This window comes from Polypterus senegalus, chromosome 4 (assembly GCF_016835505.1).
Source record: "Polypterus senegalus isolate Bchr_013 chromosome 4, ASM1683550v1, whole genome shotgun sequence".
Lineage (NCBI taxonomy): Eukaryota > Metazoa > Chordata > Cladistia > Polypteriformes > Polypteridae > Polypterus > Polypterus senegalus.
Window position 1 is genome coordinate 103,226,166 of NC_053157.1, and position 25,503 is coordinate 103,251,668.

The 25,503-nt window shown below is 35.4% G+C and overlaps 1 protein-coding gene across 2 annotated transcripts in view; it reads right to left on the bottom strand.

Moving 5' to 3' along the window:
* grid2 (glutamate receptor, ionotropic, delta 2) overlaps nt 1-25,503 on the bottom strand; it is a 2,157,968-nt gene that overhangs the window by 365,740 nt on the left and 1,766,725 nt on the right. For both annotated transcript variants that reach the window (XM_039751125.1, XM_039751126.1), the window contains exon 7: nt 311-472. In XM_039751125.1, the coding sequence (XP_039607059.1) occupies nt 311-472 (162 nt within the window). The remainder of the gene's footprint in view (nt 1-310; nt 473-25,503) is intronic.

Here is a 25,503-nt window from a genome sequence, read left to right on the forward strand (position 1 = left end):
AATATAAATACTATTGTGTAATATATATGAGACATATTCTGTTTAACTTACTTATGACAATATTTATATTCATAATTGGTGAACAAAATATTTTAAAATGTAGATTACATAGATTGATATGGTAACCTGCAACCAAAGAAAAGACTGTTTTAACATCAATATGTTATTAACTTTTAATGTTACAGTTGGGAAAAATTATTCAACCATTGCACTATATTTTCCAAAAGCTGAACACGTGTTTGATCAAAGGACATATTAAAGAAATTAACACTAAAAGTTTAAATAAATAATGCATAAAAGGTATACATACCTTTTTGACTGTTTCTAACATTGATCGTCCACCCTGCCATGGCTTTGAATTCTTACGAATGCATGTTAAACTTGCCATACTGTGCCATTTTCGATCTTCCAGCTTTTTATGAAAAGCATTTGCCAGTAATAGTACAGTGTCATAGATGTAACGATTAGTAATCTACAAAATAATCACATAAGAAAAACAAAAGAATAAGATTGTGCCAAAACTAAATTAATTTAAAAACTGTAACACGGCTACATTCTCAATTTGCTATTCAGAAGCCTGACCAGCTTTGGTGCAGCTTAAGCTAAAATATTTAATATTCAAAATATATATCTGGTGGAAAATATTCCTAATTTTCATAACTAATAAAACTCACAAAAGATTTTTATATAATTTATACAAACATTATCTCTGTAAACACTCTTCTACCACAGATATGTAGTTTCTAATGCCATCCATTGATGGCAGTATTGAACCACTATATGCTTAATATACAAAAAGGGATTAGCTGAAAATGCTGCTTCCACTCCAATATTTTTGACAGGAGTGCACATTTTACTGAGCTGTACATAAAATTCAGTATTTATTGTATGAAATCACTGTTAGAGTTGTACTTTGCTTAAATAATCATAACATTATTAATAATCATTTAATCTACTAATAACAATAATTTGGTTATTTTAAATTATTAACAAAACAAAATGCTAATTGCAAATAATGTAATAAATAACTGTGCATTAGAAAGAGTTTGGGTATTTTAAAATCTTTCATCCCCTGATAGCACAGTGAAAAAGGAAAACATACATTCTGAGAAAATAGTTTAAGAGTAACTCGTTTACTCATTATTTCAGAACCAATACACAAATAAATCAATATTTTTTATTCATTTATGTTGTAAATGGTATGACTACAGGCTACTTGTTTATTTATTCATTTAAAAGTATTAACCCTTTTCCCCCACGTTTGAGATTAAGGGTATATTATAATGTGGAAATGATTAAAATTGCCAAAAAACACAAAATGGCACAGAGGAACTATTATCACCAATTAAATACAGCAAATAAAAAATGCCTTTGAATCAGCTTATTTCCATGGTTAAAGAGTAGTTATGGGTTACTATCTAGCCATAATAATGTTTAATGTTAAATGCACATACTTTACATGTACAACAAATATATGCTGAAAAGTAATACTGTGAAGTGGAAGTAAGAAAATAAAGGCAACATGGAGGAAATGGTGGGAGATGTCTGGGTTTGTATGCCTCACTCCTGTCTTCTGACTATAAAGAACGAATCTTGAGGCAACATTAAAAAACTCACTAAGATTCAAGATTTAACAGTTTTATTCATCACACCCACAGTTGTGCAGGTACAATGTGCGGTGAAATGAATATAAGCATTTATTATATGAAAAGTTAATAATTTTACTTAGAAAACTGTTTAAGTAAATTGTACAGGGCATTTTTATTTATTAAACAAACACAGTTCTGTTTTATGTATAATTCTAAAATTTAGTGTCCTTTTCAAAGAAGAAGAAAATATGTTGATTTGTTATTGTACAGCCCTCTCAGCTTGTTGGCAACTAGAGTTGTATCACACAGCAGAAAAGGGTTGATGCCACAGGAACTGAGAATAAGGTGAAGTTTGGATGTCTGAATAACAGTCCGATGAATGAAAAGGTTAGAGAAAAAGTGAAAAAATTAGAGACAAATTAGACAACATAGACTAAGATGGTACAGTCATGTGATAAAAGGCAGAGATGATTGACATAATCTGGAGATGGCATGTCACAGCTGCTACACTGATGTAATATTGGAGTTTTCAGAATTCCCTGTTGTGATATCTCACCTTCCCACTTTGTTGTGTTGAAGTGAATTTCTGGTCAAACATTTGGCAGAAACACAAGATTGCTGTTCATTTACTATTTGGTCTGCACAAAATGCATTTAAAATAAACTTAATTTTAATCAATAAAAAGAGAAAGTTAATGCATTAAAAGTGTATTGAGGCACTAAAACTACAATTTAATCACAAAACTTTCTGGGTGACCAGATTATTTTTTGAATTTTATATTATTGATGGAATTGAAAGATCATCATTAATCACAACTTTGAGAATTTGGGTATTATTGTTTTCTCCAAATTTCTGATTAAGAAACTTACATTTCCCAGCTGTCCAATAGCATGTGAACACAGCCAAAGGCTCCAGATGTATCTCTGCATGGGAGGGATATGAAGATGAGGTACTTGAAGGAACAGGATGTAGAAAATAAGTAAAAAGAGTCATCAGGAGAGCTAACCCCTAACAAAGTGACAGCAATGGGAAAGAAGAAAAGAGAGATAATACAGCTACAGTTTTGGGTATTATCTACTGTATGGGTCTATTAAGTTGCTTATACAGCAGCTGTGAGGTAAATTTAGTGTGGGTTCGTAAATATAACTGCATTTTTGGCAACAGCTAAGGTCAATCTTTGTGTTGAGTCATCCTGTCAACACAGAAAAGGTCAAATTAAATGTTTAATTTAACAAGCTCAAATTTAATATACATAATAAAAAAAATAATGATCATTATCATAGGTGAAACAACAGGGTAATTTCTGCACCATCACTGTTAGTTAGCAAACAACTGAGCTCTACAAAGACATTTACATTTATGCAAAGAATGTGCACAGTATGTATGGTTAACACTTTTTGGCCTTTTTTTTACAATCACTATACTGTAACAGACATTTCATATTTTCCTTATATGTGGCTGGTAAATGCATACTTTAACAAAGAACGGGGACAATTGCTTAAGATTCAAAATGAAATTCCTGTTGTTAGTCAATTCATTTAAGAGAAATATCTTGCCTTTTTGGATGTTAATCAAATAAAGCAGCACAAGAATGTAAAATATTATTGAATTCTAGGCCCTCAGGTACAATATGTCAAGTGAAAATAAAGCAAAGTTAAAGCTTTTGTGGTTAAAGCAGCTTTAACATGAATTCATTATGATCTCATATGGTACACATATACCAATATAAATGCAGTTAAGTGAACAAAGGGGTCGTATTTTGCTGCTGAATCATACAATTAGTTATTTCCTTTTGCATTTAAGTGTATTTTTGTAAAGTAAGAATGCTCTATTTGTTTTCTATTCATTATGGTGAAGTGAGTGTAGGGTCTGTGGCAGTGCAAGTTTTAAAACAAAAATAGTACAGCTCAAGCTTTGAGATTGCATGTCGGAGCTGTGTGGACATGGGGTGTTTGAAGCGGAGGCAAGCTAATTGCTTGTTAATGTGCATTCCAATGGGCTCAATTTGGTCATATTTAAGGCACCTGTACCTTGGTAGTCTAAAAAGAATAAAAGAGGAGAAATCAAGAAGGATCAGAGAATAAGAGTCAAGGAGAAAAATCAGAGAGTAGCCTTTGTTGGTGAGAGAGAAGATAAGAGCAAGCCAGTGTGATGGGCAGAAAGCTTGGCAGTTGAGAGTTAAGGTAATAGCAATTATGGTGTAGGGTCGCTTCTGCTGAACATTGCAGAGTAGGAGTGACTGAAGGACTCTGAAGTTTATCCTGTGGACTTCAGCGAGTGATGTCGGTAGTACAGTGGAGCCGGGCTTGAGATGCCTCAGCAGTGACTGGCTGAGGTGGAAGGAGTGCAAGACAGTGTTAAAAGGTTGACACCACTTGGCAGTGCCTCCTGGCTGAGAGTACCTGATGGGTTAGCTGGGGCTTAGAAGATGTAGAGAGGCACCAAGGCTTAGACAGGACAGAAAGAAGAACTTATGCTTTAACTTGTTTTATTCCTGTTTTTTTATCCAGTGGTTAATTTATTGCCAGATTTTACTCCCACTGGTAGATACACTGTGTTTTATGGATTATTTTATTTATTTATAAAGAACTTGCACTGTACTGCATTTATTTGATCTGGACATTGGTTGTTTAAATATATTTGCACAATGCACTAACCTTTATTTATTTGGGTCCTCATTGCATTGGTCCATCCTCAGTTCATAACTATCAAGGAGAGGAAATTTCTAGCTGTGGGCAACCCAGACATCTCATTCATTCTCTCAAATGTAAAGGCACTTACTCTCATGTAACTTTCTGTAAGTCAAAGAGTGTGAAGTGCGTTCATTCTAGTTTAAATTTATCATGGTTAGAAATCTGCTTGTTGATTCATAAAGTTTGGTGTCGTGTGAAATTAATCTGAAAGTTGCACTATTATCTAAAACATAATACAAATGAAAAAGAACAGCAGCTGTTTAATTCTGAAAAAAATTCACATAGATAAAAAGGTGATTCTTTTTCAGCTTATGTTAAGTCTGCACCCATCCACATTATGCTTCTTGTGTTTTGGTGAGGGGTTTCTCATGAGGTCGCATACTAAATGCTTTTTTTTTCCATCTATATAGATAGTATATTGTACACTGCAGAAATGTTTCTCATTGAACTCTAGTATAATACAGAAGCACACTCTTCCCTGAAAAATGCATATTAAAAGTCTGCAAACAAGTTTGTGTTGTTGAATTTATCTTTCATTAGTACTGAAATTGATTCACCAGTGGTCTATGTACCAATACATATATTTTTCCAGGTACATTCACTGTACCTTAATTGTCAATGATATAATTTTCTCAGCTCAACTGAGGGAAATAAATGATCCTATGTGCTTATATTAGATATATACACACACTATGGTCTGAACACACACCAGAATAACTAAAAAGGAAGAAAACCTTTGACTTTGCAGTCACAGTCACAGTGAGGCATTACATAGGTGTATTGCTGTTGGTATATGAGCCCAGTAGGGTTTCTTGACACACTTTTACTAAATAATTTTGCCCATTTAATTAGCTTTTAATTTGGTGGACCTCTCTTGAATATTACCAGCCTAGCACACCACACTGTAGATAATAGCATAGGCCATTACAGAGTTGTAGAAGGCGTAAAGGATGTCACTTCCCATATTAAGAAAAAGAGCCTGCTCTGACCTTTCTTATATAATTCTTCTGTGTTCCAAGACCAATCCATCATATCACTGATGTGTACTCCCAAGAACTTCTAGGAGTGTACCACCTCTACATCCACTCCCTGAACAGTGACTGGACATAGAGGCTCTTTGGAGCAGCAAAATTCCTTGGTATTGCTGATGTTAAGGTCGGACAATTCTCTTTGCTCAAAAGAAAAATGTTCTACATCTGATTCTCCAATACTCAGTCTCATCCCCCTTATCAATATACCCCATAAGTGCAGAAGCATCCGAGAATTTCTGTTAAGTGACATTTTAATGTGAAATGTTGACTTTCTTCTATAGCGTTTCAGAATAAGAATGTAACAAATTTGTTGTGTACATAGTGAGAGACGCTGACCATGGGAAAAAGCTGTGAGATGTGTATGTGCATGTGACTGACTAACCGCAATAGTAATGAGTCAAGGTAAAGGAAGAAATATTATTGTTGTCTATGAACTACTTTTATAGGTACAACATATAAGAAAAATAAATGTTTGTGTTCTGAAATATGTTATAAATACAGTGTAAGGTGAACGGAAAGAAGAGAATAGGAGACAGGACTGTCCCCTGTTGTGCTCCAGTGTTTCTCACATTCATATCAAAAACACACTCCTTAAGTCTCACAAACTGTGGTCTGCCTGACAGATATACCATTATCCGGGTCCCCATAGACTAATCCACATGTATATCTCTAAGCTTACCCCTTAACAGGGATGGCAGTATAGTACGGAAACACTGGAGAAATCAAAAAACATAATTGTCACAGTGCTACCAGCTCTGTCCAGGTGAGAATAAGTCTTGTGGAGAATACAGATAATTGCATCCTCCACTCCAACCTTTGACCAATAGGAAAGCTGCAATCTAGCTTGTCTGGATAGCTGACAACTACATTTTCCCAATATCTTGTCCACATACCTTTCTTTACCAAGCTTTAATGAACAATGGATCTGGAAATTTGTTCCGTTTTCTTATGAACCTTTGTATAATGCAGTTTTTCCTGGCCTCTGTTTAAAATGCTCTTCCCCTTTATTTCTTGTGATGGCATCAAGTCATTCACAATTTAACTGAAAGAATTTTGGTGAATCAGTTTTACTGATGCCTTTGAGAATTTTAATGTTCTGATTATGGATTCCAATTGCCTCCTTTCCTCAATTTTAAAGATGTCTAATTCCTATTGCATGTCAAAGTAGAACAGGCTCTTTAGGCTGGAGAATGGACTTGGATTGTCCTTTCTTGTGTAATGGTTTAGTCATTTTTTGTTCCTGGCTCATGTAAAGTTTTCTTTAATGTTTTTTTAATATATTGTTGGTTTTGTCTTTGCTTTGTATTTATGCCATATGATGGCTTTTATTAATATTATGCTTATTTATTTTTTTATTCAGTATTACGTTAATCATGGATGCTCTGGTTTATCCACCATGCTTCCTTAAAGTGGAGACCAAAGAGACAGGGTCACAGAGTGATGAAGCTATTGGGTGGCCCTACGTATGTAAAAGGAGAAGATTTAGTGCATATATTTGGCATCGCAATTGTGTTCTGTATTCTGCTTTTGTTATTTTTTCATATGTTTAAGTTAACATACAGCTCAAAAATGCACTCTTAAAGAAAAGCATTTGTTTTTTCTGTTATGTCGTACCTATAAAGTAGTTCATAGACAACAATAATACATCTTCCTTTACCTGTAAAGAGTCATTACCATTGCAGTTTGTCAGTCACAATCATCTACAGATCTCACAGCTTCTTCCCATTCGTCTCACTATGAAAACATCAAATATGTTACATTCTTATTCTGCACAGCTATAGGAGACCATCAATATTTGACAATAAAATATTTAAACATTAAACTACAGGTAGTCGGCAACTTACAACCACATTCCATTCCGACAGACCACTCAAAAATCAATCTGGATGTAAGACAGACTGGTATATATTTAAACCTGACCATATGCATATACATACCTGTATATATTTTTATTGATTTTATTAAAAGCAAGTAACATTCCATACAATCAAGTATTAACAAAACTTAATTAAAACTTAAAAAAAATTAAATTTAACCCCAACCAAGAGAAAGAGGGGAAGGCCAATATCCAGAGTAAAACTTTAAAAGTAGAAAAGAGGGAAAAGAATCCTTTTCCCCCAATATAAATGCTTTTTCTAAAATACCATTAGTTAGATCCTTCCAGGTTTTAAAAAATGTTTTGAACAGACCCTGTAACTGAGGATTTGATTTTTTACAATTTCAAATAGTATATAACATCAGTTACCCACTAACTTAAAAGAGGTGGGATAGGATTCTTAAGGGTTGAGCAATCATGGAGAATCCACTGAATCCACTAAACAGTATCATCTCTAGACAGAGGAGCAGCTTCAGTGACACTGACAGACTGAGATCGTTCCTCCCCCACACTATGCGACTCTTCATTTCCACCCGGGGGGGTAAATGTTAACATTATACAAAGTTATTGTCTGTTTTACCTGCATTTTTATCACTCTTTAATTTAATATTGTTTTTTATCAGTATGCTGCTGCTGGAGTATGTGAATTTCCCCTTGGAATTAATAAAGTATCTATCTATCTATCTATCTATCTATCTATCTATCTATCTATCTATCTATCTATCTATCTATCTATCTATCTATCTATCTATCTATCTATCTATCTATCTATCTATCTATCTAGATAAATAGAGGTAAAGGCAATGACAGTTTGTTTGTCCTTCTCCACTTTAAGCCCATCTGGAAGTACACCAGACACAGCTGTTAATGGATTAAGAGAGATTGTGACACCAAGGTTGTCTAAAAGGAATTTAAAGATTTTGGTCCAGAATTATGTTAATTTGGTGCATGCCAAAAACATGTGGCCCAGTGAGGGTGGAGCGCAATTGCAATGTTAGAAGGTTGGATCTTTCCCCAGAAACATACTGGACAATTTTAAACGACATAGATGTGCTCAATAAAAAATTTGAATAATTGTATGCTTTGCATATATGGAGCTAGAGTGAATTCTGTGTGTGACTGCCTTCCACTCATTTTCGGAAATGCTGCTGTCCTTTACCCACTGTACTCCGGGATCTTTGAAAGGAAAGGACTTTAAAGTGTTTTATATATTATAGAAATGCTGTCTGACTCTTCAAGACTGATCAGTATTTCTTCAGGAATAGAAACAGATGGGAGGTAAGGAAAATTGGGCAGGTTTCGTTTTAGCAAAGTTTCTACTTTGAAAGTAGTGGAAAATTTGTGTTGATGAGAACTTAAATTTGAATTATAATTGTTTGTAGGATGCAAAAATATCATCTACATACAATTCTCTAAATGATTTAATCCATTACGTTTTCCAGATATTAAAAACTATTTAAGTTTGAGAGGGTGGAAAAAAGGTGGTTACTATGTAGAGGTGCAGCAGATAAAAGCTTTTCTGTTTTGACTTGCTTCCTACATTGTTTCCATATTTGGAGTGAATGAAGGACATTTGGGTTGTTAGTATACTGATGATAACTTGTGTTTACTTTGGTACAAAGCACAGAATATAAAGAAGTACTGCAGGACCTTATGTCTGTTGCAGACCAAGCTTGTGTGTGTTCATGAACTTGTGTTAATGTCCAGATTTTTATAGCTTGTATATTTGCTGCCCAGTAATAAAATTGAAAGTCAGGTAGTGCTATGTTGCCTTCTGCTTTAGGTCGCTGTAGGGTCGTCCTTTGGATGCGTGGATGTTTCGAATTCCATATAAACGAGGTTAATAATTGAATATTATTTCTTAAAAAATATGTTAATATATATGGAGATGCTTTGAAATATGAACTACATCAGTGACCTTTTCCATCACTATGTGCCTGCCCGCCCACTAAGGTCCTCTGATTCTGGCAATCTTGTTGTGCCCCACACTAATCTTCACTCCATGGGTGACAGGGCCTTCAGCTGTATAGCGCCCAGACTCTGGAATGACCTACCGAAATTAATCAGATCAGCTGACTCCATGAATTCTTTTAAAAAACAACTCAAAACTCATCTGTTCAGGAAGGCTTTTAGCTCTACTTGACTTTATTATCCTTCTCTCAGTTTACCTCTCTGTCAAGATGCTCATATAACCTGTATGTGTGTGTGCTAGACCATCAATTATGTTGTCTGTTAGGCTTTTCTGTGAATTGACTGTCTTAATCTTCTTTATTTATTTATTTGGTTTGTACAATGCTATATACTGCATACCCTGCCGTTCTTTCTTATATTCTGTAAGTGCCTTGAGCATGGGAAAGGCGCTATATAAATAAAATGTAATATTATATAGAAAAAAGAAGCTTGGGAAAGATATTGATCTTGACAGTGTTGATTTGCCCTGCTAAATTGAGATGAAGGATAGACCACCAATGCACGTCTTATTTAAGTTTTTCTCTGCATACATGCATATTTTGTTGAAAAAGACCTTTACATGTATATTTAATTGTGATGTTTATATCTAGGTATTTAAACTGATCTGCAATGATAAATGGAAAAGTGACCAATCTAATATTGTGTGCTAGACAGTTCACTGGAAAAAACACACTTTTATTCAAATTAATGATGAGTTAAGATATCTATTGAAATTCTGCCAGTGCTGTTTAGGTCTGCTGGCACAGAATTTTGTGACTGATATATATTGTACCATATAATCTGCATATACTTATATTTTCTGTTCAAGTCCTTCTCTGATTATCCCCTTTATCTCAGATGCATTTCAAAGGAAAACAAGCAATGGCTTAATGGCGATTGCAAAGAGCAATGGTGATAGGAGGAATCCTTGTCTAGAACCATGTTCTAGTTTGAAGTAGTCTGAAATAATGTTAATACAAACTGAAGCTTATGGACTAGTATACATTAGTTTGATCCACATATGTTTGGGCCAAACCCAAATCTGTGCAATGTGGTGACTAGGTAGTCCCATTCAACCATATCAAATGCTTATTCTGACCGGATGCATAGCACTGTATAATAACCCATATTGAGTCATATTGTTTGTTCTATATCTTTTTTTATCATCATTCTTAGCACATGGTGTAGATTTTCTATCATTTTTTTGTAAATAATTTTTTATTTGTTTCATTATTACTGTTGCTTGCACAGATGCCACACCTTTAACTGCTTTGTGAATCCTTTCTTTGATTGTGTTATGTTACGTCATCAGTGTGAGAAGGTTCATTGTGTTAGCTGTGAGAGTAGGAATTTGTACTGGCAGAGTTTGAGCACTCATATATTTTCTGTTTTAACATTTCAGCCTGTTAATATAAACATTACCAGATAAAGGAGTTTAGTTTGGTTTCATTACCCCTTCAAGGCGGTTCACACGAAGCAGCACATTGCGGGTCACAACATAGAAACTTTGTGGCTAAATGAATTCAAAACCACAGTGCAGCGGTACAGTATCTGCAGTAAACACTGGTTACAATGGCATAACTTAGTCAAATGCTTAGTCACATTCACTTTTTTCCTTCCTCATAGTGCTCAATCGCCTTCGTCTTTGTGTCGAGATCAATTGCCTTTATTCCCACATAAATTGTAATATAAATGTAACCGAATGTAGGTGAAACCGCTGCCGATAATAAATTGAGATCAAAATGAATGAGATATGGCACTCAGAGTTAGAATGATGAAAACTGTGGTTTGCTCATAATACCTGGTAGTAGTTGTAAATTGAATGGTCATAAGTTGAATACTACCTGTATTTAAACACTAGTATAAATGTTCACATGGACTAATGAGATGATTGATTAACATCATGGCTTCTATGTTTTTTATATAAAGAGCTACTATTTTATATGATTCTCCCAAACAGGCAAATTATATAAAGCATAAGAAGCTGATTCACATTGGGCTACACTTACTTTGAAGCTTCCCTCAACTTCAGCCCACGAATTTCATTAAATACTTTTTAATAGAGGTAGATTTATTGCTTCAATTTTCACATTTTGAAAGGAATGGCGTTGTAGTTGAGGAAGAGAAAACATTATTATTTAACTCACAGATATCAAGGACTGTGTTTTGAGTTGATCATGCTGCAGAGAGCTATATGATTTGTTCCTCATTTATGCAGAAAAGGAGTTGGGCTGTGTGCACAGCATTAAGGGACTAACTTTTATCATTTATAAGAAATGCTGACCTCTGATACTAACAGAAGACCCTGTGAAGAATGTAAGCTCTTTATAACTAATGTAATGAACTGTAAGAATGTTTAAATTGGTTCTAAGTGTGCATAATTAGAAGGGTGTATTACTTAGGAATGCAAATGGCTGTTTGTTCTATGTTTTAGGATACTCCAGTATGTCGTAAATTAAGATTTAACCTTAAGCTATGTATAACCTCGAAATGAACTGCTAAGGTTTTTTTCTTTTCTAGGATATAAAAGGGAGAACATTTTTACTTTAGGTATTCTGCCTAAAACCCAAATCAGTTGACTGAGTTGGGAAGAGGCAGTCTCACAATCTCTCTAGCTCACCAAGAATTAAGAATAAAGAAATTATTTTTACTTTAATTGGGTTTAAGTTCTTCCGTTGTTTTCCGACTTCATAGTTCACATAGTCTTTCTTGGGCTTTTTAAAACTTTCACAATCTTATTTGGAGCCATGATGTGCAAGACAAGTAAAACATACACAACACAAGTTGACTGAACCATAGAAGCTGTGAAAATGGCCAAGATCACACTTCACTAACATCCAGACCTGCCTCAAATATTTGCCTTCAACACTAGAATCCCTGAAGCCTACGAAAAAAGTTGTAATCCTGGGCCACCTTAAATTCCTTCGTACCTCTCCATCAGCATCTTTTGTATTGCAAATGTGTCAATCAGCACAAGCAGCAAGTAACCCTGCTATCCCATCCCTCCAACAATGCTGAACACATACCTAAAACAGAAACTTGTTCCAAGTTATACAGTAGTAATAATGACGTGAAATGTATAATGTGTGAAGACTTTAGTCCTAAATATCAAATAAACATGTGCGCTTTTATTCAAAATTATAACCAAAGAAAAAAAAAATAATTTACATGTTGCTGTCAATGAGTCAAAAACCCAAGCTCAAATGTCAATCGACAGAGACCTGCTATGTCTTCTCGGATGGTGCAGAGGTAAGAACTGCTGTCTTATAATCAAAATGTTGCAGGTTCAAGCCTGGGTGTCCCCTGTTTTGAATGGTGAGCTGCTATTATTATTACTATTATTAATAAAATAAAGACATTCATTTGATTTGAGACTGTAACACCCAGTGCAAATTTTAGCTACTGGTTAGCGCTTTTTTTATTACTCATTTTCATTCTATCAGTGATGTTCATGTGGTACAACAAACTTGCCTCTCACTCTGTGAGTTGATGGCATTTATCTCCATTCTTTTCACAAGAGCAGCAATGACCACAGTTGGTGGTCTGCTTGTGCTGTGTGACGAATTTGCAAACAAAAGACGTTGACAAGGAGGTGTGAAGGAATTTAAGATGGCCCGGGATAATAACTTTTTTTGTAGGTTTCAGGGATTCTATTGTTAAAGCCGGATGGCTGAGGCAGGGCTGGATGTTAGTGAAGTATGATTCCAGTCTTGGCCATTTTCTCAGCTTATATCATTCAGTCAAATTGTCTTGTGTGTGTCTACTATTGTTATTGTTATTCCTCTGTGCTCTGAATACCAACCATTGCCTTGTTCTCAATGCCTTTTTAGTATGATGAATGTGCATTAAACTGCACATCTTACACCTCGAGACTGTTAAGTCTTTTTTTCCTTTCTCATTGTGGCTAAAGCATGCATGGCTAAATTGATATCTGTGAATGGATTATTTGTAAAAGAAAAATAGTACATTGTATTGTACAACACTAAGTTTAAATCAATCCCCACCCAGGTATTTGGCCAGACCAATCTCTGTGCAAACGAAACTGATCCTTGCTTAAATAATAGGTCTAATGTAAAAATACTATTGTAGCGTTTAGACCTGAGGTGAGAGAATACTTTTTTCATTTTAATTCATGATTGAGACTTTTAACATCAAAACGTTAACTGTTTGGTCATGGAGACATTGCTTCTGAACTTTTGTTGACATTTTGTGTCTTAATTTAAGATAGTACTGTACATTATTACATAAGATAATTTTGACTTTAATTTCCAATTTTTTCAAGGGTTATTGCCATGAAGCCTATTATTATATTGGTACTTATGCTTTGGTCTTGTCTGTCTTGGGAGATGGACATCTGAGACGGAACTCCATTAGCAGTGGTGTTATTTCCTCTTTTTTATCATCAAATCGAGGTATCCTGTACTTCCTCAACCCAATAGGCTTCAGTTACAGTATAGGCAAGCATATATTAGCATTTGTGGCAGAAAAACGGCTCAGAAAGAAATAGAAAAGACAGATAAAGCTTCATCCATACTGACCAGGAACAGATAGATGAAAGAACAAATCTTCCAGGACCTGATGCTGCTGCATCATCTCCAGCCGAGAGCGAAAGTGGGAGCGAATGTGCAAGTGAGTTGGGCCAGGAGTACTCGCTGATTCCACAAGGTTTATTGAAACTGAAAATGGCATTACCTTCCACAATCTCAACTACTCCATGTGAGCCAGCAACACAGACTCCAACTTGGCTTGCTACTCCACCCGCGGAGCACAGAAAAGACCACAACGAACAGTCCGAACTGAAGGTAACGATCACTGCAATGATCACCGCTCTTGGACACAAAGGAGCTAAAGTATAATATTAGGAAGCTAAAGAATAATATAAAGAAGGCTACACATGATACAAATGATATAAGGAAAGATATACAGGACATACACAAGACAAATAAGAAGCTGCTCCAGGATATTAAAGACCAGGGGCCTCATGCATAACACCGTGCGTAGAATTCGCACTATAACATGATGTAAGCACATAAGCCGAAATGTGCTTACGCACGGAAAAATCTGGATGCAGGAATCTGTGCATACTCCATCTTCCACGTTCTTACACTACATAAATCCCAGACAGCGTGAAAAGTAACGCACATGAACGCGCCTGCTGACCTTCCCCAATTCCTCCCAGAAATACGTCTCTTTGAATATGCAAACCAATATAAATAGCCCTTAAGCTCAGCGTTTTGTGAAAAGACAATGAAAAAAGCATGGGGAAAATATAAGAATTTCAGGAAAAACATACTATTTGTTGGTCTAAACAGTGATATAAACAACAAAAGGAAGTTGATTGAGTGACATAGCATGTCAGAGAAACTTGAAAGCTCAAGTTCACAAAGTTGCACAGTGCATGAAATAAAAAAGAAGTCACATATCAAATACGTGAAAAGGCGAGTTGTAGCCCAACGTCTGAGTGTCAAATGAAAGCTTATGAGGTTACAGACAAAAAAAATAGGCACACAGTGGGAAAAAAGCATGAAATGTCAACTTTAATCTCGAAATTTCCACTTTAATCACGTAGTTCATTTTGTCATTAAAGTCGAACATCATAAACTTCATCTTAAAATCATTTAATTTACTAGTTTCTCAAATCTCACCGTAACTAAAGTAGCATGTTAAATGCTTTGTTTTGTATTTGATCTTCTATGTGCTCTATGTGTGTGAATCACTACGTTTTTCCATTCTTTCTCTTTCTCCGACAGGACACAGAATCCATTACATTCGTGATATTACAGCTCTCTGAATAATTAAAATACTGAGATGTATACGTCATATCATTTTCATGATGATTGGAATGAAAGCATGGTATTAAACATGGGAACACAGTGGCGCAGTGATTGTTCATGTCTCACACTAGATACTGCTGCGCCATGTGCGACCTTCAATGAAACAATTTATTGTAGCAGTACTGTCTCTTTCAAATGTACTAACCTCCAATTCCTGTCCTTACTTTTCTTTCTCCAAATACCCAATCGCCACACAATCAGCTCTGTAATAGAATAGCCACCTGTAAGCTTACAATAACGATTTGTCAAAACTTTTAAGGAACATTGAAATATCTTCATAATATGTGTTTAATTATTCTATCCGTCTGTCCTTCCAGTGTTGCGCCAGCCTCAGCAAATATAGAGCGCAAGGCAGGAACAATACGTGAAATTGCTAGCGCTGCGGCACCATGTCCTCACATGTTTAATTATTAACAATACAGATTATTTAAATGACATTCAAGTTTTATCTGTATAATATAATCAACATATTTTGCTGCATTTCATCTTAAAAATGATATCGTCTTCATATGTAAGTATGTGCTTTGTAAAGTGATGCAGGTTGTGTCATATTATAACTTTAGTTCAAGTTTACAGTGTGGTAATTGTACTTATAAGTACAAACATTTCTACAAGGAGCAATTGATTGAGTGCGTTTAAGTTCTTGGGATGAAACTGTTTCTGAACCGCGAGGTCCATACAGGAAGGGCTTTGAAACATTTTGCCGTGGCTGAGGCAGCTTGTGCTTGATGCTGTACACCGATAATTCTCTTTCCGATCAGCTGCTGCTGTGATTCCCCACTCAGATACAGTGATAAAAATACTCTGAGTGGTGCAGTGAGAGTAATATGGAAAAAGATGATCCTCTGTGGCAACTCCTAACGGGAGCAGCTGAAAGAAGAAGAAGAAGAAGAAGGTGCAATGAGAGTAACAATGCTAAAGCAGTTATGGTATTTGGAATACTTTGGCCATTCCCTGGACCATTATATTGTTACAGGTCAATTACAATCAGATGCATTACACTAATAAACAATATGCGGTTAATTTCAGTGCATTTATAAAGCCGCGTCAGTAATGTGAATCTGAAAAAGAAAGATAAACCACACAGGAACAGTAGCACTGCTTTGACGCTGGGTGCCGCCAGTCTGCAAAACCGAGTGGAGAACTTGCGTACCACACGGTATGATGTACCATGGAAATGTGCGTGGCTTTACACCAGGTTTAGGTTTTATAAATCGCGATTTGAATGTGGAAACTTTCTTACTCAACATTTCTATGCGTACGCACCTTTTATACATGAGGCCCCAGGAGATCGCTTTGAGGCAACCTTTAAAGGTATGCTAGAAAACATTGAGGAAAAAATACAGAAAATGTGTCTAAGTTTCAGAATAAATTTAGAGCACTTGGTTTTCAATTAGAAGACGTTAAGTAAATGTTCATGACTCCTATTAAAATAGTTGCCATCTACCGCAGACGGAAAAGCAATGGCTGCAAATTCCACATGCAAAGTGCTCAGAGACAGATTAGCTGCACTGGTAGATGGATACAGAAGGAATAATATCAGAATTGAAGGACTCCTTTAAAACTGTTAAAGTCCAAACCTGTGAAATTCATAGCTGAATTAAAATCGAGAGGACTTCAAAGCAGACACCGATATAGCAGCAGTTTACCACATACGTGGATCAAATGCCTCAACACCTAGAAGGTTCATTGTGTGTTTTAACAAATTACAATCTAAATTAAATATAATGTTACTTCTCAGAAAGATACAAGAGATTATATCTGAAAATTACAGCATTCGTATTTTCCCTGATTTCTCACCTTCAACAGCTGCTAAACGTGCTGCATTTTACAGCATTAAACAGTGCTTATGGAAAGCCGAGATTAGATACAGCCTGTTGTAACCTGCTAAATTGAAAGTGGACATTCAAGTAAAGTTCTACATTTTTAATTCTATGTAGGAAGCAAAAAAAAGAACTAAGAAAATTGATCTTGACAATTTTTGAAATGCAATCGTGAGTCACATTATGTCCTGAAAGGGCAAAGAAGATTTAATGTGCTGTTTGATCCATTCGCAATGAGGCTCATGCCATTATTATACATCCTATTTCCTTCTTGGCCATTTTTTTTTTATTTTAAAATTTTAATTACAATTATATACATGTATATGTATATGTATGTATGTATATATATATATATATATATATATATATATATATATATATTTTTTTATTGCTTTACCAAAAGAGGCTTTTTTAATATCATACCCTTGGTTTATTTGATTTATTGTATTATGACTTATTATTACACATTATCTGCTTATCCATGGCTACTGTTTACCATCATTCAATAGAATAAGATTCTATTTTATGTTTATAGTATTTAGACTGTATTATTAGTAATCTCTATTATTTTCTGTATTGTCTCAATCTTTATTTTACTCCTTATACAACGCTGATGGGGGGCTTGTTTTGTTTTGCACGTGCTCTGTCTCTAGGTATGTCAGAGGACTGGGACTTTGTGAAGAGTGGTCCAGCCTCACGTGGGGAGGCAAAATGGGGATTGGGGAGGGAGGAGAGAGATAATATAGCAGATAAGACAAAAGAAGACCCTAAGAGATTCTTTCAGTATTTTAGTAGTAAAAGAACAGACAAGGAGGAGGTCAAATGCATCAAAAATAGTAAAAGGGAATTAAAAGATACAGACAGTGAAATAGCGGATGCCCTAAACATTTTTCTGAGGTATTTACAAGTGAGCAGGTGGATAACCTCCTAGAGGTAAATGCGACTACTAAGGAGGTTTCTGAGGGATTTGGAAATTGTAGAGGGAGAAGTGCTGCTCAGATTAAATAAGCTGAATTCAAACAAATCACCAGGACCATATAATATTTATCTTTATGTTCTTAAGGATGCTAGTGAGTACATATGTAAACCCTTGACACATATTTTTAGGAAGTAACTGTGCACTGGAGAGATTCCAAAGGACTGGAAAATGGCAAATATCATCCCATTATATTAAAAGGGTGACAGGGCAGATCCAAGCAACTATAGCCCAGTAAGCTTAACACGCATTACAGGAAAATTAATGGAAAGAATTATTAAGGATAAGATTGAGCAACACATGGCAAGGACAGGAGTTATTCTGAATAGTCAGCATAGGTTCAGAAGAGGGGGGTCGTGTTTTACTAACTTGCTGGAATTCTATGAGGAGGCAACAAAAGGATACAATCAAAGTGGAGCATATGATATTATTAATCTGGATTTTCAGAAAGCATTTGATAAGGTCCCACATGAAAGGTTGGGCATCAAATTGAAAGAAGTGGGAGTTCAGGGTGATGTTTTTAGATGGGTGCAGAATTGGCTGAGACACAGGAAGCAGAGGGTGATGGTGCGAGAAACCTCATCAGAACTGGCCGATGTTAAGAGTGTTGTTCCACAGGGGTCAGTGCTAGGGCCGCTGCTATTTTTCATATATATAAATGATTTAGATAGGAATATAAGTAACAAGCTGGTTAAGTTTGCAGAAGATACCAAGATAGGTGGATTAGCAGATAATTTGGAATCCGTTATATCATTACACAAGGACATGGATAGCATACAGGCTTGGACAGATTTGTGGCAGATGAAATTTAATGTCAGTAAATGTAAAGTATTACACATAGGAAGTAAAAATGTTAGGTTTGAATACACAATGGGCGGTCGGAAAATTGAGAGTACACTTTATGAGAAGGATTTAGGAGTCATAGTGGACTCTAAGCTATCAACTTCCCAACAGTGTTCAGAAGCCATTAAGAAGGCTAACAGAATGTTAGTTTATATAGCACGATGTGTGGAGTACAAGTCCAAGGAGGTTATGCTCAACCTTTATAATGCACTGGTGAGGCCTCATCTTGAGTACTGTGTGCAGTTTTGGCCTCCAGGCTACAAAAAGGACATAGCAGCAATAGAAAAGGTCCAGAGAAGAGCGACTAGGCTGATTCCAGGGCTACAGGGGTTGAATTATGAGGAAAGATTAAAAGAGCTGAGGCTATACAGTTTAAACAAAAGAAGATTAAGAAGTTACATGATTGAAGTGTTTAAAATTTTGAAGGGAATTAGTACAGTGGATCGAGACTGTTATTTTATAATGATTTCATCAAGAACACGGAGACACAGTTCGAAACTTGTTAAGGGTAAATTTCGCACAAACATTAGGAAGTTTTTCTTTGCACAAAGAAGTGTAGTAGACAGTAAGACATTAGGGACTTTCAAAACTCGACTCGATGTTGTTTTGGAAGAAATAAATGGATAGGACTGGCGAGCTTTGTTGGGCTGAATGGCCAGTTCTCGTCTACAGTGTTCTAATGTTCTAATGTTATAAACAGTTGTGTTATGCAGAACATTTACATTCTGTGTACCAGGGGGTGGTCTCGCTAATATTGTCTTTATATATACTAATGTTTGTATAACCTCTTGTTCTCCATTACACGAGAAGTGAATGTAATGTGTCCCAGTCCTAACTATTGTTGTTCACAATAATGCTTCATCATTGAATTGTTTTATGCATTATGATCAAGGTCAGAAATTTTTTTTCTCAAAAAATGACAGCAATGCAAATTTTCTCCTTAGATTTTTGACATAAGCATTTTATGATTTTGAAAATTCCAATACAATACAAAATACACACACACACACACCAAAAACATACATCTGGAGAATCTGGACACCAAACTGATATCCAAACCTTGGCTTTTTCAAACAGCAAAAAAATAATTTGGTTAGTGGATTTGAAAATTTTATAAAATTTTATAAAATTTTGGAGAACGTTCACAATCATGCAACATGCAAACACTAAACCCTCATGCTGTACTGCTTTTGAAACTTGGCTAGCTCAATTTAAAGGAAATAACAAAAGATGTCAGGTGAATTAACTTTTGCCATAAATAAATCAAACACTGCAGGAGTCTCTTAATGTGCATTTTAAACAGAGGGAAATCATTCTTGGGACAAAGGGTCCTGATGGAACTAGAACACCAAAGAAAGAATCATAATAAAGGCTGTTGAAAAGCTATGGATCAAAACACAGGTCAGGTATATATTTAAAAAGGAAGTGCTTTTTAAAAAGAAAGTCTTAAATGGCAGGTAATAATCATGTTAAATACAAAACTCTATATAGTCAACGCAAATAGGTGATGTATTTAGAGGACAATAACATACTGTATACAACACACAATAGCTTCTCACATCCTCCCAACAAACTCAGAATTTGCTAACAGGTACACTAATTTAAAAAGTGATACAGCAAATAAATTTAGTTTTACCCAAACAGTGGGGTCAATTATCTGCTTTTATAAATTTTATTCAACACTATTCAACTTTAATAATGCATCATGAATATGTTATAGAACTCAATTGAATTCCCACAATTACAGACAAGATATATATATATATATATATATATATATATATATATATATATATATATACTAGCAAAATACCCACGCTTCGCAGCGGAGAAGTAGTGTGTTAAAGAAGTTATGAAAAAAGGTAACATTTTAAAAATAACAATAATAATAAAAATGTCAATGTAATCGTCGTAGGCTTATTTTAGTATTGAGAATAATGAGTAGGATTGTAAATGTTGTGTATGAGAAATACATATTTTTAGGATGTAAGGATCTCTTTGTAATCAATGCTTGCAGTTCTGCCCACAGGCTGTAAAATGTCTGCTGAGCTTACTCTTGAGCATGCAATGTACAGTTGGCCATGTGAGAAGCAATCTTATGTCAATTCAATGCCGACCTTTTTTAGAGTCTGGCCCTGTGACTCATTTATTGTCATAGCGAAGCAGACCCTTACTGGAAATTGAACGCGTTTCAACTGGAATGGGAGGTCAGAAAGCATGAGAGGGATGCGAGGAATAAATACAGTCTTCTCTGAGCCTGTTTCAGTGAAGACAGTTGCCTCAATGAGGTTCTTGTGCAGAGATTCAATCTAAAGCCTGGTGCCTTTACAAAGTTTTGGTGGTTGTAAGTTTCGTAGTAAAGCGGTGGAGTAAATGAAAAGCCAGGAGTCACCAGCAGGCAGACGTGAAGCAAGGTGAACAATAACAGGCTTGAATCGGTGGAGTAAAGAAGAAGGGAGCAGTAAGCACGAACAGCTGAGGACAGTAAGGAAGCAAGTGAGGAGGCACATAAGCACAGGATGTCGTTAATGTATAAAAGGCAGGGAGCCAACCACGTGGTAGGTGTGTGGACAGTGGCCATGTGGAAAAAGGAAAGGTGGCCCCGTGTGTGAAATAAACCCTTTTTTAATGGAAATAAGGAATGAAACCGCCAAAAGGAGAGCTCAGTTCCTAAACTTCCTTTTGGTGCAATGGTGAGAACCGCAAAAAATAAGACATTATTTTCAAAAGTTCATTACGGGGCACAACACGAAATGAAACATACCTAACGTTTGTAAAGGATAAATTTTAAAGTGTAAAGGATAAGCATGGGAAAATTGGAGGTAGCAGAAATAGTAAGGAGGGGTTTCCCCTATCTATATATACAGTTTAGAGGGTACACCCGTTCCCAAGTGGGTGTTATAATAGGACATGAAACATACCTAATTTTAATAAGTACACTGCAAGGAATGAGCATGCAAAATTTCAGCTTCCCACATATATGGAAAGAGGGAGAATTAGTGATGAGTCAGTGAGGGCTTTTCCTTTTATATGTGTAGATAGCAAAATATCCGCGCTTCGCAGCGGAGAAGTAGTATGTTACAGAAGTTATGAAAAAGACATTAACATTTTAAAAATAACACAACCAGCAGTAAAGCAAGGAAGACTCCGTAATAAGGACGGTTGGGTGCACGTAGTACAACTTGTCTGTTGTGGAGCGGGCGTTGGGAATGGATGAACACTAACGCCGAGTCACCCGGGTGAGATGGACTTCATTCTTCAATAAAGGAACTGTCACCGAGCCAGTGAGACCACTTCTTTACATGTAAATTAAGTAAAAGTGTCCACAGCACACATCAGGATTGGTCGCTGGATTCACTGCAGACTTCCCAGGCCGTGTGATTATAAATTTTTAAAAGAATGTTCAGATAAAGGACTGGGGAACGTGTGGGGATTGTGTGTGTCTGGGTGTCTAATTTATATGCGTACTAGCAAAACACCCGCGCTTCGCAGTGGAGAAGTAGTGTGTTAAAGATGTAATGAAAAAGAAAAGGAAACATTTTAAAAATAAAGTAACATGATTGTCAATGTAATCGTTTTTTCACTGTTATGAGTGTTGCTGTCATATACAGGTGCCGGTCATAAAATTAGAATATCATGACAGTTGATTTATTTCAGTAATTCCATTCAAAAAGTGAAACTTGTATATTAGATTCATTCATTACACACAGACTGATGTATTTCAAATGTTTATTTCTTTTAATTTTGATGATTATAACTGACAACTAATGAAAGTCCCAAATTCATTTCACGTGAGCCGCTCGGAGTACATGCATTGAAGGTTCTCAGCTGTGCTTGTGCCATCTCGTGCGATGTTGCGATGTCCACAGCTCTATTTAATATTAGCTCAGCCTTCACCAGCAATTTGAACTATGTTACAGCAATTTTAACTTCGTTACAAAGTGATCAAAAGTCTCGTTTATACCCTGCTTCTTGTCATTAAACTTGTATCTCGCGAATATCATATTCGTCGTAGGCATGACAAACGCCAGCAGCAGCCTGTCTATGAACTTAATTTAAACTTAAGGTTTACACCGTGCTTTGTTTCCGCAGTAGCTGCACTTATGAATATGCTTGTATTCTTTTGCTGCCTTCTGAATTGTGTAATGTGTTTTTTGAACAGCTTTCATTCAACGAAGTGATCACTACCCTAATCGGTACTTGTGAATCTAAGATATTTAACAGGCATTCCCGGTATTAAGTTGTGGATTTGCCTGGAAATATTTAGCGGCAACCTGTCTATGAAAGTAATTTAAACTTAAGCTTTACACCTTGCTTTCCTATTGATTTGTGTACAAAGGCTTTTTCAGCGTCAGAGGGTTTCCGCAGTAGCTGCACTTATGAAAATGCTAAGCACAGTCCTTCACCCGCGAATATTTACCTTATATGGGCAGGCACTTAATTATGTGATGATGCGGGACGCAACTCTGCCTCCCACAACGACCGAGCTGCTGGCTATAGCTGTATATATGGACTAAGTAGGTTCCAGTTATGACCGTTACTCGTAGAATTTCGAAATGAAACCTGCCCAACTTTTGTAAGTAAGCTGTAAGGAATGAGCCTGCCAAATTTCAGCCTTCCACCTACACGGGAAGTTGGAGAATTAGTGATGAGTCAGTAAGTGAGTGAGTGAGTGAGTGAGTCAGTCAGTCAGTCAGTCAGTCAGTCAGTCAGTGAGGGCTTTGCCTTTTATTAGTATAGATACAGTTGTAACATAGGTTAAGTACATTTGAATATATTTGCGCCATTTATAAATAAGATATTCTTTCCGTTTCTTTACCTTACTTTCTTGCATTCTTTCATTTTCGGCTGTGTCTCTATGAATTTGTGGATTTGCCTGCGGTATAATAAAGGAACTGTCACCGAGCCGGTGAGATTGCATCTTTACATGTTAATTAAGTAAACGCGTCCGCGACGCACATCAGGATTGGTCACCGGATTCACTGCAGGCTTCCCAGGCCGTGTGATTATAAATTTTTAAAAGAAAGTTCAGATAAAGGACTGGGGAACGTGTGGGGAGTGTGTGTGTCTGGGTGTCTAATTTATATGTGTATATAGTTGTAATATAGGTTAAGTACATGTGAATATATTTGCGGTGTTTATAAATAAGAGATTAGTGTTGCTGACGGATGGCCTTATATGGGCAGGCAGTCAATTACGTGGGAGGTGTGGGGATGGAGGACACGGCAACTGAACTGCAGGCTATGGCCGTATATATTCAGTTATGACTATTACGTGTAGAATTTCGAAATGAAACCTGCTTAACTTTTGAAAGTAACCTGTAAGGAATGAGCCTGCCAAATTTCAACCTTCTACCTACACGGGAAGTTGGAGAATTAGTGATGAGTGTGTGAGTCATTCAGTGAGGGTTTTGCTTTATACAGTATATATATATATATATATATATATATATATATATATATATATATATATATATATATATATATATATATATATAGTTTTAAAAACCACACTTATATTAAGTTAAAATGTGTAATAAAAAGTAAAAACTATGTCTCTCATACATCACTCAATGGCGCTTTTGCTAAGATTTTAAGAAGTGTTTTTTGAATGTCAATTGATGAAAAGCGCCCATGCTTTTATTTTATGAGTGACGTATTAGAGACTTATTTTTTACTTTTTTGTGCACTTTTTAACTTAATATAAGTGTGGAATTTAATATATATATATATATATATATATATATATATATATATATATATATATATATATATATATTCAATTTTACTTTTTAGTCTTGGATTTGTTTTAGTTCTTATTTGTTACTAGCGCCATCTATTGGTGAAATCTTGAACTATTCTTCATATGAATATTTCATTTCTTAATTAACATGGATTAATTTGTCAGTTAGTGAAACTGATTCATGTATTGTCATCGGAAGTGAGTAAGTGTGCAAAATTTCAAGTCATTTGGACAATAGGAAGTGGGTTAAATATCGATTACAAGATTTGTAACAGACAACAAACAGATGAAGTTAATATGGTAATGATAATAATAAAAAATGAAAATACTTTGTCCATTGAAGTTCAAAAGCTTTTCAGATTTTCACATCTTGCTAATTAAAAATTTCACGCAGTTAGTGCACCATTATCTGTCTATAGTACACACCCTATACATTTCCATATACAATTAATTTCTAGTTATTAATAAACAAATACTTTGTTAATCTAAAGGTCCATTCACCAAAGTGCATAAAATGTACCAATATTCTTTATATAAAGTAATGCTTACATTGATGCATCCTCAGTATTATGGCCAATTTAGTGAAAGAGCTTTGTGGTGATCTTTTGTGTCCCCTTTAGACAGGTATCTGTAAGAATGATTTTCAGCAAAATCCTAGATTTACTTGAAAGTGAAGACAAAGCAATTATTGAACAGGAATTTATTTCCAAATAAAACCAGCTCTTAAAATTTTAGATTGCAAGAAAGGTAGAAAAAAAAAAAGAAATCAGAATGTTTCTGAAAGATGCATCTTGGAACTCATGTTATGCTTAGTGTTGTCCACCTAAGAATCTTCATGTGTAAGGACTGTCACTAAAAACTGTAGCACATCTCAGAAAATAACCGTGTAGCAGAAAATCTTCATGATTTAAAATGTTTCTTTGCACAATGAGAAAACAAAACACAAAACAGCTAAGTATACTTGGACTAAAGTAGACAAAACATAAGGCTAAAAATAACACCTCATTTCAAAGCAAATAAATTCACTTAATCATTTTAATGGATGTATTCTATTAAAAAATATTTAATGTTCTGGAAAAATAAAATTAAAATTTCAGTGTATACAAGGGAAATATTTTTGAAAATTCTGTCTCCACAGCACAGTCC